This window comes from Dermacentor variabilis, chromosome 2 (assembly GCF_050947875.1).
Source record: "Dermacentor variabilis isolate Ectoservices chromosome 2, ASM5094787v1, whole genome shotgun sequence".
Classification (NCBI taxonomy): Eukaryota; Metazoa; Arthropoda; class Arachnida; order Ixodida; family Ixodidae; genus Dermacentor; species Dermacentor variabilis.
The window spans coordinates 263,714,275-263,734,477 of record NC_134569.1 but is presented as its reverse complement, the minus strand read 5'-3'; the positions used below and the strand labels follow the sequence as shown (position 1 = coordinate 263,734,477).

Here is a 20,203-nt window from a genome sequence, read left to right as displayed (position 1 = left end):
CGAACATGAGATTCCGGAACTACAGTACCATAACCGTTTTATAAATCGTTCTATATTGAGTTACCCACCACCTTCAGGAAAACACGCCTATCGCAGATAAATCAAATAGGTTTTTACGCACGTAGGGCCCTCTGGGCTGCACGTGTAGTTGATAAGGTAGCCTCGCCGCCTACGGGGTTACCTGACTGAGCTATTTCGAATGCCCGGTTGGCATTGTTTGAAGTTCGAATCCTTTAAATTTTTTTTTTATCTGACGATAGTGAGCTCGAAATTCACCTCCTCCAGTGCACTACATCTTCAGGGTGGGAGTGATGCCTGACACCGGCAAAAGATGCCCGGAGTGAGTGCGGCTATACTGATACAGGTACAACCAAATTAGAAAAGTCCACCAAGCTTCAACAAAGACATTCCCTAACCAGGACAGGAATTGACCTCCCTGGTGCAGTATTTCGTCATGTAATGGTTGGGTTTGCGCATGATATAGATGGTAGCTGGCCCATGCCGTTGTCCAACTTATCCACGCTGAGGACGTTGTTGAAAGGAGAGAGTTGTTCTCATCCAGAGCGAGGAATATAGGATTAAATTACAGTACTTACATGAGAACGTTACAGTTCATCAGTCAAGCATGACTGAGAGAGAATGCACTCCCAGCAGCAGTGCAACAGCTGCTCATAAACACTGTGTCCACCCTAGATCCCTAGTTTCAGGTTTCAAGTTTCAAGTTTATTGCTTCATTCATTAGTGGTACATATATGGAGTAGAAGTTATACAGAAAGAGGTCCCACAGTTAGAAACTGCAGCTGGACCTCTTGTTCTTAGTTACACAATAATATATACATAAGAAGGCGTCAGTTGAGGTTATAAACAAAGAACGGATAACACAATTTCTATAGTGTTAAAGTAAGAAAACCTATGGTGACACATCACAGCATAAAAAATGTACATACTAAGCAACATAAAAAATACTTCAAAGAATAGATGCCGTTTACAAGGTATTAATATACGCTCTCAGTGAACGTTGGTATGATGATAATGTAGGTGAGGATTTCACGCGAGCAGGTAAACTATTCCACATTTTCACACTAGCGAAACCAACAGTTAGTTTACTATAGTTGCTGCGTGATTTTGGAAGTAAATGGTTATTTTATACAGAGAATCGGGTAGTGTTAGGATTTGCAAGACTATTCCTGCCGATGATGTAATGTAATTGTGTGTTTAAAGAAGGCGGTAAATAACGATGCAGTGGTTGTATCAGATAATTTTATTTATTGCTAGGATACTTAACTCAGTGAACATGGGGGTAACATGAGCGTTATAAGGAGCCGAAGCGATGATATGGACAGCGTTATTTTGGATGTGCTGCAAGGGAGCTATATGACAGCGATATGTAAGTCCTCAAGAACTGATACGATAATTTGAATGGCTATCAATGAAGGGAGAATACAACGTCAGGAGAGTGTGCTTGTAAAAGTACTGTCTGACTTTTACAAGCACCCTGATACCATAGGCAGCTTTCTTTTTTATGAAGCTGACATGCAAATTAAACTATAGAAAGAAATCTAATTGAACACCTAAAAATGAGCACTCATTAGATAGTAATATTGGGTGTGGAGCTATGTACAGTGGTGGAACGTTAGGTCGAGGTTTACTGTGTGAACTAAAAATCATAAGCTTTGTTTTCTGAGGGTTAATTAGCCATTTATTTTTTTTTTTTGGCCAACCGATGACATTATTTAGCTCATCATTTAAACGCTCAGCGTAAAGATGCCGTTATGGGAGGCGTAAATAGCGGTGTCGTCCGCGTACAAGACATCCTGTAGAAGTTAGGCAGTTTCGTAAATCATTAATGAAGATTAGAAATAAGAGGGGACCGAGAATGGGCCCCTGTGGAACGCCAGTGTTAATTATTTTTTTGTCAGACAGCACTCCTGAAATGCAAACATGTTGCTGTCTGTCGTGTCACTAGCTTCGCAGTAGCTCCAAAGATGGACCTATTATGCCATGTGCGCTGTGTTTAGTGAAGAGGATGTTGTAATTAAGGGAATTGAATGCTTTCGAGTAATAGATAAATACAGATCCTACTAATGTGCCCCCATCAATTTCCGCTTTGATCTTGTCAGTGAGGGTGGTTAAAGCTAGGTTAGTAGAATATCCAGCACGAAAACCAAACTGTCTTGGTGTTAATCGTTGGAACTTGTCCAAGTACTTAGATAGGCACTGTGTTATTAGTTTTTCTATTGCTTTACTGACACATGACAAGATAGATATGGGCCTGTAGTTTGCTAGTAAGTTGACATCTCCTTTTTTGTGCACAGCAATTCTTTTTGATCTTTTCAAGTCACTAGGAAAAAACGGCAGTTTTAAAGATTAAATTGACAACGTGACTCGAAGCTTCACATACTCTGTCAACAATTTCTTTGATATGATGCGGGCATATGGAATCTAAACCAGGACTGCAATTTTTATGATTCATAATTGTAGCGGGAACTACACTGGGTGTGGTTGGGAAGAGATAAAATGATTGTTGTGACAAGCGCGACATGTGAGTGTCATTACCTCCAAGGATATCAGGCACAGTAGCAAAGAAAGTTGCTGAATGCTCGGGCAATATCTTCAGAGTTTGTAAGTATGCAGTCTTTTTCTTTATTTTTCGGTATTTTATTCCTAGTAGGATTCTTATTCAGAAACGCAATACGTATCTGCCATTGTTTCCCTAGGTGAGGGAAAACGGCCGTTCAACCGTCGACTAATTCGAAGCACCCAAAGTCATCGTAGCCGACCCGCCTTTGAGGGGGAGGGTTTACACAATCACTTCCGCACAGGTTTCACTGACCACACCGAGTTAAGAGGGTTCTCGCCGACATGGGTCCTGCCCCGACCAGGCGCCTCCTGATCCCGCAGACAGTGGCCGCCGCGTGTGTCCATTGACTGACGACTTCCAAGGCCCATGAGACGGCGCGACAAAACTTCTTATTCCAGGAGCTCCCCCGCTCCAAACGTACCATGGCGGTGACGGCGTACACACTAACAATACTTGCTCCACCGACTTTGTCTAGACATTCCGGTGTCGTTCTGTTGGCGACGCGGCGCCTTGTGATCCTTATAAAGCGAGTCGTCGAAGCAGACATACTGGCGCAAACGGGCTGGGGACTGACGTATTGTCGTCCTTTCAAAGCGAGTCGCCGCCGCAGATATGCCAGCGGCTTTCCGACGGTCGCTTCCCCGAAGATTGCCAGCCCCGCAGCTGCTGTGGGCTGGGAGAATTTTGTAGATGGGTACCTCTGCAGGCCGTTCGAAACACCTCCTCCATCGCCCGAAAAATCGCGATTGGCCAGTGCTGACAACTGCTGGACAAGGGGGGATGCCTTGGCTAGCAGCGATCAGCTAAGAAAGGATGTTACCGCCCCAAAACATCCGACAAGGACCGGCAACTGCAATGCGAACCCCACAACATGGCTCTGCGCCGAGATGAAATATCTTAGATTTCACTTTAGACCCGCTAGGCTTCAAAGAAAGCGTAAGTGCAGAAACAACAAATGCTGCATTTCACTACCCCAATTTGGAAGGAATTTCGTGCTGAAAAATTGAGCAATCATGGATGGAGCCCTGCTAAATAAGAGGGGATCTTCTTGGCTTAACAACATTAACAGTAACAACCCCTAAGTTTAGGCGGCATCCTTAAACACAGAATTCAAATTAGACTGCTCAAACCATCCGCATTGCTATGCAACTTTCCCTTCTTACATCTAACGGAGGAGCTGTACTCTTAGAGAGTGAGGTTCCATCGGAGCAAGCGGCCATTTTTGTGCAATATTTGATTGAGCCTCGGCAGAGGACTGTGGGCGGTCTCGAAGATGAACCTCGCTCCGTACAAGTAACACGATAACTTCTGGGCTGCCCAAACCAAAGAAGCACATTCCTTCTCTGAAGCGCTATAGGCCTCTTCTCTTACAGTTAGTTTACGGCTGGCATAGAGGATAGAATGTTCCTCATTAACGTCGCCGGCCTGACTAAGTACCACGCCCATACCACTGTCGCTAGCGTCACACTGAACTATGAATTCTTTTGTGTAGTCTGGCGCGCGAAGCAGAGGACGAAAAACCAATACCGTTTTGAAACTTTGGAAAGCGTTCTCTTTTTCCTTATCCCTGTGGACGCTGCTCGTTACTCCCTTTCGGAGGGCGTCCGTTAAAGAACTTGCTACTTGCGAGTAATTTGGAATGCACCGTTGATAGTAGCCCCCAAGTCCGAAAAATGAACGAATGTCTCTTTTCGTGCGTGTCTGAGAAAAATCTCCAATGGTAGCTATTGTCAGCTCGGCCGGCCGTCTCGTGTCCTGGCCGACAACATGGCCCCGATAAGTAACCTGCGAACAGCCAAACCTACACTTTTCCGCCTTCATCGTTAAGCAGACTTCCCTCAACCGTGAGAACACCTGTTTGAGGTGCTATACGTGCTATTCCCATCTCTTCGAATAAATTGCTACATCAAGATATGGCAAGGCGAACTCCTGCAAGTCCTTTAGGACAATATCCATTACCTCATAGAAGCTAAACGGCGCGTTCTTCAGCCTAAAGCTGAGGGTGAGAGGGCGAAAAGTGCCTACGGGTGAGATAAATGCGGCATAGCGGCTCTTCCGAAAGGAGAACTTGCGAGTATCCCCGCACGAGATCTATAGTCGAAATGTATTTAGCAGCGCTAACTCTTTCAATTCGTTCAATGTTGGGTATCTGGTACAGCTGATACCTAGTGATGGCATTTAACTTCCTGTAATCAACACACGGATGAGGGTCCTTATTACGGGTTTCTACAAGTATTAGCGGTGACGTGTAGTCACTCTGAGCAGGCTCAATAACTCCCAACTCTAGCATGCGTTGTATCTCTACCTCCATAATTTCTCTCTGTCGTGGAGACACCCTGTAAGGCTTTGATCTTATGGGTTTGGTTGATGTCAGCTCTATTTCATGCGTTATTAGTTTGGCTCTACCCGGCCGATCGCTGAATTTGTCGAGATATTCCCTCAACATTATTTTAGCTCATCTAGCTGTTCGAGTCTGAGAGCCTGCGAGCTTACTGAATGTTTTACCACTTCTTCCAGGATGATTGCAGAGTTGGAGGTCACCTTATGCTCATTAAACTCGGTACTAGTGTCATCCTGCTCCTTGATGGTACAGTTAACGACTCCGCTCCACTCTATGAACGGCTTAATCAAATTGCAGTGGTATATCCTCACCTCATTCCTCCGACCGGGCATTTTCAGAGCGTAGTTAGTATCTAAAGGTTTGTGCAACACTTTAACGGGTCCGTCCCAGTGAACTCCAAGCTTGTACTTTCTTGAAGGTTTGAGGATCATTACCTGGTCTCCATCGTTCAACGTATGAAACCTCGCATTCTTTTCATGATAGAACTTAGCGCTTTCTTGAGCTACTCCCAAGTTCTTTTCGACTAGTTCGTAGTTTGCGCTTAGCCGTTCCAGCAGATTAAATACGTATTCTACCACTGTTGGACTCTCTCCACTTTCCTCCCACATCTCTCTTGACATTTTCAGTGGGGAACGGAGTGTCCTCCCATACACTAGTTCTGCTGGCGAGAACCCTGTAGCTTCATGAGGAACCGTTCGCAAAGCAAACAAAGTGGCCGGAAGGCAATTCTCCCAGTGCTCCTCGTGCACGTAACAGAGGGGCCACAAAACTCGCTGAAGCATAGAATGCCACGTCTCTACACTATTTGACTGAGGGTGATAGACGGAACTGTGTATCAACTTTACCTCGCACTTTTGTAAGAATGTGGAAGTGCGCTGGTGAATACTGACCCTTCATCAGCCTCAACTTCGGCTGGAAATCCAACTCGAGCGAATACTGTCAAAAGCGGGTCTAGTACTTCGGTCGAGGTGAGTTCTTTCAGAGGGATTGCTTCCGGAAACTTCGTAGCCGTACACAGCATGGTAAACAAGTACCTGTAACCTGACTTTGTCTTTGGTAGAGGCCCTGCCATGTCTATCGCAAGTCTATCACTTTGAACAAAAGTTAACGAAAGATGAATTGGCGCACTTACCTGCGCACTGCAATGCCTGTCGCTGTGCACCTCTTTTTGAGGAGATAAAGATTCTGGGGAAAAGGCATGACCAGACTGCACGTAAATTGATGGAGGCTTATCACATAAAAAAGAAAGGCGAAGACTGTTAGCGATACCTCCATTAGGTTGTTTCAATCGGAAATAGATTTTTTTTATAATTGGTTGCCACGCTAAGTTGATGTGTATTCTTGTTTGCTGCGATCTGCGCATGTTCTTTTTGCCTATATATGCCCATGGGCTGCCGTGAATAAAGCAGTTGAAAGTTACCGCCCGTGCTGTTTATGTGTTCTCTCCCTGTGTCCCCGTCTTTTATGCGGTCAATATGATATGTTGTCAACTTTTTGGAATCAAACAGGTTTTTTCATAAGAGTCAACATGGGTTCTGGAAGTCCTTTTCATGCGAAACGCAGTTATTACCATTTTGTAGGGATCTCCATGCTTTTCTAAATGCTGGCTTTATGGTAGACTGTATATCTTTAGATCTTGCAGAAGCCTTCGACAGAGTTAACCACCACTTACTCCTACTAAAACTCGGCCGGCTAAACATTGATCCCCTGGTCTTCAACTGGATTCGAGAGTTTCTTTCTAACCATATAGAATATGTGAGCATTAAGGATGATTCTCCTGGAGTTCCGGTCGGTTCAGGGATACCTCAAGGCTCTGTTTTAGCACCATTACTCTCTTTAATTTATGTCAATGATCTTCCTAACTAAATCGCAAGTTCCATTTGTCTATTTGCTGACGATAAGTTTGTTATATACCGCAAGATTGAAAGCACTAACGACACTTTAACACTACAGCATGATCTCAATAACACTACAGCATGGTGGGCGTTTTGGCTAATGGAACTAAACACTTCTAATTGGAAGAAAATGACAATTTCCCGTAACCAGTCAGCTTTCCCCGCATACATACTTAATTATACTCCCCTTGACCCAGAAGAAAACGGTCTAACCGAGGGGCCCCATTTTTATTAGTCACATCATAAGAAGCCAACAAACACTGTAACCAAGGACAACATTGGGGAAATTAGTTGTGCTTAATAAATTAAATAGATAAACGATAAATTCATGGAAATGAAAATGGATGAACAAACAACTTGACGCAGGTGGGGACCGAACCCACAACCTTCGCATGGATGAAAAACCACTACCTGAGCACAACCGAACCCACAACCTTCACATGGATGAAAAACCACAACCTGGTCACAACCGAACCCACAACCTTCGTCGAAGGTTGCAGGTTCGGTTGTGATCAGGTTGTCGTTTTTTCATCCATGCGAAGGTTGTGGGTTTGGTCCCCACCTGCGTCAAGTTGTTTTTTTCATCCATTTTCATTTCGATGAATTTATCGGTTATATATTAAATTTATTCAGCACAAGTAAGTTCCCCAATGGTGTCCTTGGTGTCAGTGTGTGTTGGCTTGTTACGCTATCCCCTTGACCCAGTAGTTTGTTACAAATATCTCGGGGTGCATATTACTAGCAATCTGTCATGGAAAAGACACATTGAATACATTACGTCGAAAGCTAACCGCATCCTTGGCTATCTCAGACGTCACTTTTCTTTGGCTCCACCGAAACTAAAACAACTCTACATCACTTATGTCAGGCCTAACCTCGAATACGCATGCTCGATATGGGAGCCTGAGCATGATACTCTAATAAATATCCTTCAAAACGTGCAAAATCGATTGGTACGATTCATTCTTAACAATTATCATCGTACTGCTAGCGTTACTAACATGAAACATGCTACTGGCATTCCCTGTCTCTCTTCACGAAGAAAATTATCTCGTCTCTCCCTCTTTAACAAAATCTATTATCGTAACCACGAGCACAAGTGGCGGTACATACACCAGCATCTTACATATCTGCAGGTGTCGATCATCGCTTCAAAGTTCGTGTTCCTGTGCGGCGCACAGTCACCTACCTACTCATACTCATTCTTGCCGAGAACATGTCTCGGGTGGAACCACCTGCCGGCGTCACTAGTCGCTGTCACAGACGCAGACCGTTTTCGCAGACCACTAACAAACGAATTATAAACCTACTTCAAAACTGCCTCACCGCCGCGTTGTCACGTATTGCTATCGTTTCTTTCATTGCTTTTATTCTTTGTTTTCGTTTTTCTATTCTTGTTACTTGATTTTTAAGTGTTTCTTATTGCTGTGCTACTTTCGTGCTCATTTACCTCTAGTTGCTGTATTTTCTTTACGATATAACTATGTGCTTCACATCTCGTTGTACTTATTTTATATCTACTGATATAATAAAGCCCCTCCACTCTATAATTCTTCTTGTAAGCCCTGAGGGTGATAATAAATAAATAAATAAATAAATAAATAAATAAATAAATAAACCGAGTGGTAACGAAGCGTACGGCATATAACTGCGCCATGCTTCCGTTTGTCATGAGAAGCAATTGAACTAACATACGGAGCCTGTAGCTGACATTATTCGACGAACCAGCCGGGTACAGAGTTCAGGCAGTTGTTTCTGCCTCATCTTTGCCGTCAAAAAGCTTCGTACCTGGAGTATTGTAAACACTGTTGCCCCCCACAGTACAGGAGATTTCGTGGTGTGCACGCCGATACATTCCTGTTAGCCTTGAGAGCCTCGGTTCTGGGTTAAACTTCAATTAGCTGGAACAAAACAATGCGATGAGAACGTCCGGAGCGCTGTGTAACGGCGCTTCCGCTGCTGCTACTAGGACGGCCTTGACAGTTCTATGAGCTGGGTACTGCCGGAATTTCTTTCATTGCTTATACAGTACAGTATAGTTCTTTTCGAAGTTGTTCTCTGGAATCGCATGTCGCAAAGTGACAAGCACAGACATTATAAGCAGACAGGACGAGCGCAATACGTGTCGTTGGTGTTGCAGTGGCCGAATTTAGTGTACCCCTAAAGCATTCGTTTGCAGTCTAGTTTGTACATTGTTCTGTGAAATGTGAGGTTATTTGGCACCTATTGACAAGACAGATATCAGCTCCCATTTGCACCATTTATGTCTGCGCCTTGTCTACTTGCGCTATGTAACTCAGTTTTATTCGAGCCGTTTCGTTGCTAAGATGGGTGTAGTTTTTGACGTAGTTCTGTGGAGTTACTCACGGTACTCACGGTTGTGACAAATTATTTCGTGCAACAGCCTCATTTTGAAAGCAATCGCGCACTTAGTGCATAAAAAGCGACAGCTCTTGAAAACCTCATCTATGGTAACCATACTACTGTAGTGATAAACAAATAAGCACAAATGGCACTAACGTAGAAATCATGGTAGAGTTGTGACCCTATTACGTAAAACTATTCCAATATGTTTTTATTCGAATCACAGGCCTGACGTCAAATTTGCGTAGCTGCCGACGCAAACATCGGGCGGTGGCCCGCAGGGTTGCCTGAACAGCCCAATCAAACGCGCTCCTAGTTTATAGGAGCCCACTTTGCTTCCAAAAGGAGCAACATTGCCTACATTGAGCTGTTTTTCATTTGTATTTGGCTGCCGGCAGGCGAGCAGCAAGCTAAAGTAGAGAGGGTTACGATAGCGCCGAGCTGGGACGCTGAAAATAAAAAAACCGGATGAGGAAGGTGGTGTCGGCGTCCGCCTTTCCCTACTTACCTTGCGGTGTCTGGTCAAAAATAGCGGCGGTGTGCAACGGAAGGTTAAGAATGCCGCTAAAACGGATCCTCAGCAAAGAAGAGTTGGCAAAGCGAGGTCGTAAACATTACTGAAAGTTCTCGAAAACGTTACACGGCCACGCAAAAAGCTTTATTGGGCGCAAATTAACCCATGCTCTCCGGCAAGTGCGACTAGCCAGTGCCTGAGTGATGACGGGCAGCCACGCTTCATTCCTTTGGGAACGGGGCAGCCTGCGGCTAATGAGAAAACATTCAGTTTTGTCCAGCATATTACTGCATCTTTACCGCGTACACGTCACTTAAGACTCATAATGCACAGAATGGGTAAGGCGTGCATGCGACAAGGACAGAAGAGAACAGAAGGGGAGAACACGACTGCCGGCTATCAGCTGAAGAAAGCACTGCGGCGCTAAAAGAAAAAAAAAAAACTCATTTGCGCCTGCTCGGGAAAGGCAGCAGCACGTGTCAAGCGGGTAAGCGTGCCGGTCTACGCGAGCAGTAACTGTTAAGGCATGTGACCTCTTCCTTCTATAATGTAATGCAAGGCTGACTCACGCACGCACTTCCACCATTTCCACCAAGACAGCCAACGTGACTCCGATATTTAAAGGGAGTGATCATACACACAGGAAATTACAGGCCGATATCTTTAACTTTAGTTTGCTGTAAGACTCGAACATGTCCTGTACTCTAATCTGACGGTGCATTTTTAAGCAAATAACTTTTTCACCTCGGCTCAGCATGGGTTCCGTTCTGTTTTTCGTGCATAACACAACTAGCCGAATTCACTCACGACATTGCACTCGGCCTGGGCCATGGTGAACAGATAGATGCACTCTTTCTTGATCTTCGGAAAGCATTTGATGTCGTCCCGCACAATCTACTTTGCTTAAAATTATCATTCCTTGGCATTCCTGAACATATGCTCGGCTGGATAAACGATTATTTACACCTGCACGAATAGCAAGTGGTTCTTAATGGGGTGACATCGGCTTCAATGCAAGTGCTATCAGCAGCGCCTCAGGGCTCTGTGCTTGGGACACTTTTGTTCCTTGTTTATAATAATGATTTAGTGGTAGGCCTTAAATCAACCGTTAGACTGTATGCCGACGACTTCGTCATGTGTCGTACACTGAAATGTCATGTCGATATGTCTGTCCTACAGGACGACCATGAAAAAGTGTATCTGGTGCAAGCGGTGGCAGATGACTCTGAATACTGGTAAATGCTACCATGTGCAGTTTACAAAAAAAGAAAGAAATCCCCAGTTTGTATTGCGTAAATAATATTGCACTCAGTACTGCTAAGCATGTTAAATACCTCCGAGTTACGTTTTCTGAAACGCTTGGCGGGACTAATCATGTTAACTCACTTAGCGCGAAAGCTTACCGTCTTCTTCACTTCTTCCGACGAAATCTTAAGCATTCTCCTCCATCGCTGAAGGCAACCTTGTATTTAACAAACGTCAGGCCTATTCTAGAATATGCATGCGTTACCTGGGATCCATACAATAAAAACCTCACAGACAAAATAGAACGCGTCCAGAAGCAAGCAGCACGCTTTGTAACAAGAACTTATAATTTTACTATCAGAGGATCCGGAATACGGGAAGGGTTGTGTTGGAAAACTCTTTCTTCACGCAGGAAAATGCGAAGATTGAAATTCCTTTACAATATATATAAAAGTAAAACTGATATCGACAGAACACTGGTCATGAAGGAGCCGCATTACGTTTCATCTAGGAGAGACCACGCTAACAAAATTAGAGCTTATCAGTGCCGTGCCAATGTGTTTAAGTGTTCATTTTTTCCTAACACAATTAATGATTGGAATGAGCTACCTAATGAAGTGACAGCAGCGTCTAGCATTGAAAATGCTATTGAGAGCCATATTCTTTGATTGTTCTGTTATTCATCTCTGCACATACGCTACTTTTTTGTTAGTTAATTTGTTACCTACTTTTTTTGGTACTTTGTTAATTTGTCTTCCGCTTTTGCGAATTTCAGTGCTTAAACAATGTTGTATTTACTGATGTACTATTTTGATGTTGCTGAATGTGTTTCCACTGGGACCACCTGTATTTTAACCCCCCTACGATAATGCCGTGCAGGCGATATAGGTGTACCGAATAAAAAAAATTCAATTGATATTGTGGCGACACACTCCGCGCATATTTCTGCGCACCCTCACTCTTCTTATCATCTGGCCCAGCATAACACAGCTGCACGCTGGACTGCATGGTTGATAAAACAGCGCCACCGCCATGTCACCCGAGGTATGCGTCATCGACGGTGGCTATAAATACAGGCTGCCTGGCTGAGAGGGACCGCTTTCTACCTTCCGCTACTGGGCCGAACGTAGCGTTGGTATGGCCGTCCGCTGCTATCGTTAGTCGATTAAAGAATCGTTACGTTTTTATGTAGGGATTCGTCCTTCGGCAGACACGACATCCCACATCTGGTGACCCGGACAACGAACAACAACGCATCGCCATGGACGAACAAGTCGCCCTTCAACGACAGCTGGAACTTCTCAACAGACAGCTTCACACGCAGCATGAAGTGATCCAGAAGCAAGAGCAACAGCTTCAGGAATGGCACGACCAGCTCAATGGTTCCGTGCAGCAGCATCCTCCCGGCTCCGCCGAGAACGTCACAACCCCGGCGGATGGCATCCCGCACGCTGCCCCGCACGGCGTCTGGCGGGTCGCTGTAAAGCTTCCGCCGTTTTGGGCCGACTCACCCGAGGAATGGTTCGCCCAAGTTGAGGCCTAGTTCTCCCTCGCGCACATCACGCAAGACCGGACCCGCTGCGACTATGTCATCGCCCACCTCGATGCCCGCTACGCCAACGAGGACCGGGATGTGCTTGCCAACCCACCAACGGCCAACCTTTACGAACACCTCAAGACTGAACTCATTCGCCGCCTCTCACTCTCGGAAGACCAGAAGGTGCGACGACTTCAGTCCGCAGAACTTGCCTAGCGCAAGCCTTCGCAGCTCCTCCGCCACATGCGTGCTCTCGCGGGCAACATGGAAGTCCGGGATTCCTTACTGCGAGCACTTTGGCTGCAACGACTTCCACCGCACGTCCAAGCAATTCTGCCGGCTCAGCTTACGCTACCCCTCGACCAACTTACCGGGATCGCTGATTGTGTCATCGAGGTCTCCGTGCCGGCGTTGGAACCCACCGTTCAGGCTGTGGCCGCACCGCTGAACACAATGGAGCTTGCGCTCCGTATAGACGATATCAACCGACAGCTCAGCTCCATTCAACGACGAATGGATCAACATTTGCCGACGCGCCACTCGCAAAGCCGTGGCCAGAACACTACCCCGTAAGAGCAGCCTGGTGACGCGACCGATGCTACTACCATCGACGCTTCGGCGACAGAGCACGACAATGTCGACCACCCTGCCGCCACGACCGTCTCATCGACGCGACAACGGGACATTCCGCGCCAGGACAGCGAACGACTACCCACCAGCCAAGCATCAAGGTACTCAGTGTCGAACATAATTCACCGTACCACGCCATCCTCGCCGAATTTTCCGGTTTGACGCGCCCCAGCGGGTTGCCACGTCATGTCCAACACACCACTGTGCACTACATCCGGACCACCCCAGGCCCCCCGGTTTTCTGTCGTGCCCGTCGCCTTGCCCCGGACCGCGTGCGCATAGCCAAAGCAGAGTTCGAAGCCATGCTCCTGGAGGGAATCGCCCGCCCCACCGACGGCCCATGGGCCTCGCCACTTCACCTCGTTCCGAAGAAGATCGAAGGCTCGCGGCCTTGTAGGGACTACCGTGCCCTCAACGCCCGCACCATTCTGGACAGGTACCCCGTTCACCATATGCAGGACTTCGCCCATTGCATTTCTGGCTGCCACGTTTTCTCCGTGCTAGACTTGGTCAAGACCTACACACAGATACCCGTCAATCCAGACGACGTCACGAAAACTGAAATCATTACTCCTTTCGGCTTGTTCGAGTTTCCCTTCGTGAGCTTTGACCTGAGGAACGCCGGACAAACCTTTCAACACTCCATCGACAAAGTCGTCCACGGCCTCGACTTCTGCTTCGTCTATTTAGACGACATATTGGTCTTTTCCCGCAACACCGACGAACACCACAGGCACCTTCGTCTGCTTTTCCAACGCCTCGATGACCACGGCCTACTCGTCAGTGTCCCAAAGAGCACGCTCAGCGCTTCTGTCGTCACCTTCCTCGGCCATGTAGTTTCATCAGAGGGAACTCGACCCTTACCTGAACGCATCTCAGACATGCAAGATTACACTCAACCAACCACCGCTAAAGACCTTCGCCGTTTCCTCGGCATGCTGAACTTTTACAGGCGTTTCTTGCCACACGCAGCCGAGTACCAGGCTCCCCTCCACAATGCCTCGGCTCGTCTACGAGGAAACCAACCCGCCACGTGGACACCGGCTTTAACGCAATTTGTCGAAAAATGCAAAGCTGCTCTTTGCACCGCCACCCTTCTCTCCCATCCTGTGCCAGACGCTCCCTAGGGGCTCTTCACGGACGCCTCTAGCATCGCCGTAGGCGCCGCCCTGATGCAGCGTGTAGACAATACCTGGCATCCCTTGTCGTTCTTCTCCAAGAAACTCTCAGCTCGCAAAACGACCCCTTCTGCGGCCAGTCCCACCGACGAAACTACGACCCCCGCCCCGTCGAGTTCGCCAGCTTACTACAGAGAACTTCTGGCGATATATGAAGCAGTTCAGTACTTTCCCCGCATTTTAGAAGCACTGGAGTATCTACACCGACCATAAACCTCTCACCTACGCCTTTTCTCAACGCCGCGACAAGCTCCCGCCGGTCCAGCAGAACCAGCGCTCGTTCATTGCCCTGTTTACCATCGACATACAACATGTCAGCGGGAAGGACAACGTGGTCGACGACACTCTTTCACGTGTGGCAGCTATTAGCCCTTCGCACACAACAGCTGATGTCCGCGCCAACGCTCAGACTACGGACGCCGAATTGCAGGAGCTTCTTAAGGCCGGGTCCTCGCTACAGCTGCAGCAAGTGCCCATACCTGGATCGACAGCGACTATCTACTGCGACATATCAACAGCACGAAGCAGGCCTTACGTGCCCCTTTCCCATCGCCGTGGCCTCTTTAACCAGCTACATAACATCAGCCATGCCGGCATACGCGCCTCTGCACGCCTCGTGGCCGACCGCTATGTCTGGCCCTCCATGCAGCGGGATTGCCGCACCTGGGTGGGCTCCTGCATTCAATGCCAGTGCGCTAAACTCACCAGGCATGTCACTTCACCACTCGGCGCATTCCCCCAGACCTCTGGTCGGTTTCAACACGTCCACCTTGATATCATAGGGCCCTTTCCTCCAGCTGGACGCTATCGCTACTGCCTCACCGCCATCGATCGGCACACCCGATAGCCTGAGGCATGGCCCCTCGAGGGAATCGGTGCAGAAGACGTCGCCTCGGCCTTGTTCGCCGGCTGGATTGCCCGCGTCGGACCCCCTCAACGCGTCACCACCGACCAAGGACGACAGTTCGAATCGCACCTTTTCCGGCTGCTCGGGCTGACAATCGGGTTCGAAGGCTCGCGATCCACCAATGCGCCAACGGGATGATCGAGCGTTTCCACCGACAGTTCATAGCAGCCACCCGGACTCAACCTGGCTAGAAGCCATCCCAGCCGTCACCCTAGGTCTTCGCGCCACCTTCAAGCCGACATTCAGGCTACACCCGCAGAGCTCGTCTACGGGGAACCCTTCCGTCTCCCAGGCGAATTTCTTGCTGCACCGCCATCCACGACCGTGACGTCAGATCCCACCGATTTCATCGCCCGGCTCCGACGCACCATCGCTGCCCTCCGCCCGTCACCTGCACCTCACCACTGTGAGACCGCCGCCCTCGTCTTCAAGGATCTGGCAACGTGCTTGCACACTTTTCTTCGCGACGACACCGTCCGCCGGCCTTTACAGCCAACTTACAGTGGACCCTACCCAGTTCTCTGTCGCGACGACAGAACCTTCACCCTGCGCATTAAAAAGAACGCCGTCCGTGTCTCTATCGACCGGCTGAAGCCAGCCTACAGCGATTCCGCCGAACCAGGGAATACCAGTGCATCCACAGACGTCCATCCACGACCGCCGACATCGCCTCCTGCTCCTGTCACTACACGCAGCGGACGTCGGGTACGCTGCCCAGATTTTTACAAGCCCTGACAGCTATCCACGCCGCGGGGGGGGGGGGGGAGGAGGGGGTGATGTGGCGACACACTCCGTGCATATTTCTGCGCACCCTCCGTCTTCTTATCATCTGGCCCTGCATAACACAGCTGCACGCTGGACTGCATAGTCGATAAAACCTAGCGCCACCGCCACGACACCCGAGGTATGCGTCACCTACGGTGGCTATAAAAACAGGCTGCCTGGCTGAGAGGGACCGCTTTCTACCTTCCGCTACTGGGACGAACGTAGCGTTGGTATGCCCGTCCGCTGCCATCGTTAGTCGATAAAAGAATCGTTAGGTTTTTATGTTGGGATTCGTCCTTCGGCAGACACGACATCCCATTACAATATATATAAAAGTAAAACTGGTATCGACAGCACACTGGTCACGAAGGAGCCGCATTACGTTTCATCTAGGAGACACCACGCTAACAAAATTAGAGCTTATCAGTGCCGTACCAATGTGTTTAAGTGCTCATTTTTTCCTAACACAATTAATGTTTGGAATGAGCTACCTAATGAAGTGACCGCAGCGTCTAGCATTGAAAATGCTATTGAGAGCCATGTTCTTTGATTGTTCTGTTATTCATCTCTGCACATACGCTACATTTTTTGTTAGATACTTTGTTACCTACTTTTTTGGTACTTTGTTAATTTGTCTTCCGCTTTTGCGAATTTCAGTGCTTACACATTGTTGTATTATTTTGATGTTGCTGAATGTGTTTCCATTGGAACCACCTGTATTCTAACCCCCCTACGATAATGCCGTGCGGGCGATATAGGTGTAGCGAAAAAAAAATTAAATTGATATGCCATGCCCAGACCATAAGACGTGTATCTTCATTCCTGTACCTGTACGAGAACGCGAATTCATCTAACTCAGGCGTGCAGTTACAATCTTGGCAATGTAAGGAATGACCACAAGGCGATCCACCTGTTGACGAGCTTTTCTGTTCCATTAGCGTCTGATTGATACACCGCCCCGTTTGCCCTACGTATAAATGGCCGCAGCTAAAGGGAATATAACATACTACACCCATACAACAATATTGTTGTTCTTGATGAGCTTCACTGGACAAATATCTGATCTTGTTCTGCATTTCACCTGCTTCTTCTTTCTCTTCACGGCAGCCCATATCTTCCCTAGCTTATTGGAAGCAGTGAAAACAACAGTGACACTGTATCTTTTTGCAACTTCTTTAAGCCTGTGCGATATTGAATTAGTGTAAGGAATAGCCACTACTATTTTCTTGCTTCTACTTCCTTCCTAAGTCACGTCTGTCCCTCTTGAAATCGACTTCTTTCTTTTCTTTCTTTATTGGTACTGTTAACCCTCCCTTGAGGGTTGTTACAGGGAGGGAAAATAGTAGAACACAAGCAAATTTGACATTTTATACGGTCAGGTTGGGTGCCCACGATACAAAATATAGATCAAGCATTCAAATTTGCGCCCATCTGTCCGATCTACAATATCAGGTAAGGCATCCCACATTTCAATTACATCCGGAGAAAATGAATAACGAAACACATCAACGCGTCTGTTATAAGACTTGACGGCTCTGCTGTGGTTTATTCTCTCGCTACGATTTGCAGGGAACTGGGCGTATTTTTCCTTCTTTATCTTCAAAAGCCCTTGTAGTATCTGAAAAAAAAATCTTAAGCCTGGCTTTTTACCTTCGGGTTTCCAGCAACTCAAGCACACACGAACGCAGAATTGTTCTTACCGAGTTAGTCTTTCGGTACTTTGAAACAATAAAACGAGCAGCCATTCTCTGAATACTTTCTAGTTGGTCTATTAAAATTTTTCGTGGGGACTTCAGACAACACAAGCGTATTCTAAGGCTGGATTTATGAGAGTTTTATAAACAATTAATTTGGCATCATTGGTTGCATGTTCCAGCTTTTTCTTCACTGAATACAGTTTTTGTGAAGCCGTCGAGCACAGGTTATCGACATGTTTACGCCATTCTAAATTATGTGAAATTGTGATCTCTAAATACTTGAATGTATCTACATTTCTTAGTTCGTTACTTGCAATATTATAAAAGAATGCGCCGCGCTTCTTTTGTTAGTAACGTGTGTAAAAGTCTATTAGTTGTAATTGATTTCCATGTCCCATTTTTTACACCAAAGCTGAAGTGAACGAAGGACCCGGTTAATTCTGATTTGGTCGTGAATGTGCGTTACTGCAGAATAAATTGAACAATCGTCCACAAAATGCATCAATTCCACAGGAAACTCGACAATCTCTGTAATGTCATTAATATAAACTAAGAACAGCAACAGGACCAAAATGGACCCCTGGGGGACACCAGAAAGTACTTCTCATGGAACGCAAGCAAATGCTTCCGTGAGTCAGCGTTCGATAACCTTGCATACGGAAGAGATCAAATGCCTTAACAGTTACCTCTCACGTAGACCGGCACGTGTGCCCGATTGACACGTGGCGCTACCTTTCCAGAGCATGCGCAGATGAGTTTTGTGTCTTCTTTCTTTTATCGCCTCAGTGTTTCCTTCAGTTGACAGTCGGCGTTCGTGTGGTCCATTTCTCTTGTGTCCGTGTTTGCACGCCTTACGCCTTCTTTGCATTATGACCCCTTACCAACTAGCTCAGTTTTCTGTCGATCCAAGCGTCGCTTAGACGCAGTGAGTTTTTTGTGGTTTTGTGACGTCGCGTGATAAGCAAGTAGTCAAGCGTACGACAAAAATTCGTCTGGCGAGGAAACATATTGGTGCCGAAAAACGCGCGCTCGCCAAGAATAAAAGAGGCGAAATCATTTTTCTTTTATTCTTGTCGTGTGCACGTTTTTTGGCAGGTGAACTAGGTGCAGCCCAAAAACATTTCACGAAGAGCAGAGGGCTAATGGCGAAAAGGAGTCGAATCAGAAATAAATATTTTTCTTTTGTTCCGTGCAATCATCCGCAATCCGTGTGCTACGTCACGTCACGTGGGGAGCTATCGAGCTCTTCGTGACGTCGCGTGACAGACAGGCGAAGTGAGGGTGGTCCAAACAAGCTTTTAACCAATAGCGCAGAGCTGATTTCAAAATTGGAATAGAAAAGCTTGGAATTGCTTTACCCTACAGCCCCTTGGTTAGCTTTCTGGCTAACAAGCTAACCAGTCATTGTGGTGTGAACCTCTCCTCTTGTCCTTTGTGTTTGTTTTCTGGTTTTTTCCTCCAAGTATGTACCAACTGGCCCGGATTTCAACCCTACTTCTAACAAAGCCGGTAACGCACAAAATCAACAAATCGGGTGGCTCCTACTAAAAGTACAAGCGTACATCCACAGCTGTAAATGTCCTTTCATTGGCAGCAATCATTTCTACCCCTTCAGCCATAGAATGTGGCACACTGTCATGCTCGACTGCTTTTACTGAAAGTTAAGCTTACACAGCATGCGGTGAAGAGCGGCTTGCTTCATTGCAGGGGACCGCGTGATTCCGCTCTACGTTCCGCAGTGCAAGGAGTGCGACTACTGCCGACATCCACGCGCTAACCTCTGCTCCAAAATCAGGTAAGGAAACATTTCCAATGTTATCGCACTCGCTGAGCAGTACGCGACGCTTGGTAGAGGAATGCCGAGCCTATCGTCCCAGCTTTCCGAGCGCAAGCGTGCACCGCGGCACGCACGTGCGGTCCAGCCAACGTGCGCAAAGCATGCAAACCGCAGTAGACGAAGCTGTACTTCAGCAGCACGGTCACTTACCCATCAAGATCTGCTTGCTTTCTCGAGTTGACTATATGCCGCGATGGCACACTTAAATCAAAGGTAACGTTAAAAGGTAAGTTCTATTCAAAGGCGATATTCTCGAGCGATCAATTCCCGTAGCGCATCATCTTCAAGCTGTTTCGCGTCTCTCTACATCGAACGCGCCGAAGTAGACGAGGAAATCCTTTCTAAAACAGCGCTAGAAATGAGCAGGAACCGCATGCTGCATTCTTCGCGAAGGAGAACGCGACGCGGTGGCCATGCAGGAATGCAATGCCGTCACAACGAAACGGGCGAATATTTATGACGGCCGCTGTTCGGCTTCTCTGGCCGTGAGCTTATGTACGCTTAGAACAACTTACCCATAGACAACTTACTCATAGGGCCCATGTATTGAAATCGGGAACCGCAACAGCGCCGCCATGTTGCTACCGCTGAGGTTCCCAGCTCCTAAGACGCTTGCTAGGCTTGGCGACAGTAGTCAGTTTTAATCAGAAGACCTTAGGAGCATAGCAGCAAGGCGTCTCGCTTGTAGTGATGTGATGTAGTGTTCGTGCGG

General features: G+C 47.2%; 1 protein-coding gene across 1 annotated transcript in view; it reads left to right on the top strand.

Moving 5' to 3' along the window:
* Window positions 1–20,203, top strand: part of LOC142570780 (alcohol dehydrogenase class-3-like) — a 705,744-nt gene that overhangs the window by 301,411 nt on the left and 384,130 nt on the right. Inside the window, exon 4 of the mRNA XM_075679113.1 lies at window positions 19,362–19,449. Coding sequence (XP_075535228.1) covers window positions 19,362–19,449 — 88 coding nt within the window. The remainder of the gene's footprint in view (window positions 1–19,361; window positions 19,450–20,203) is intronic.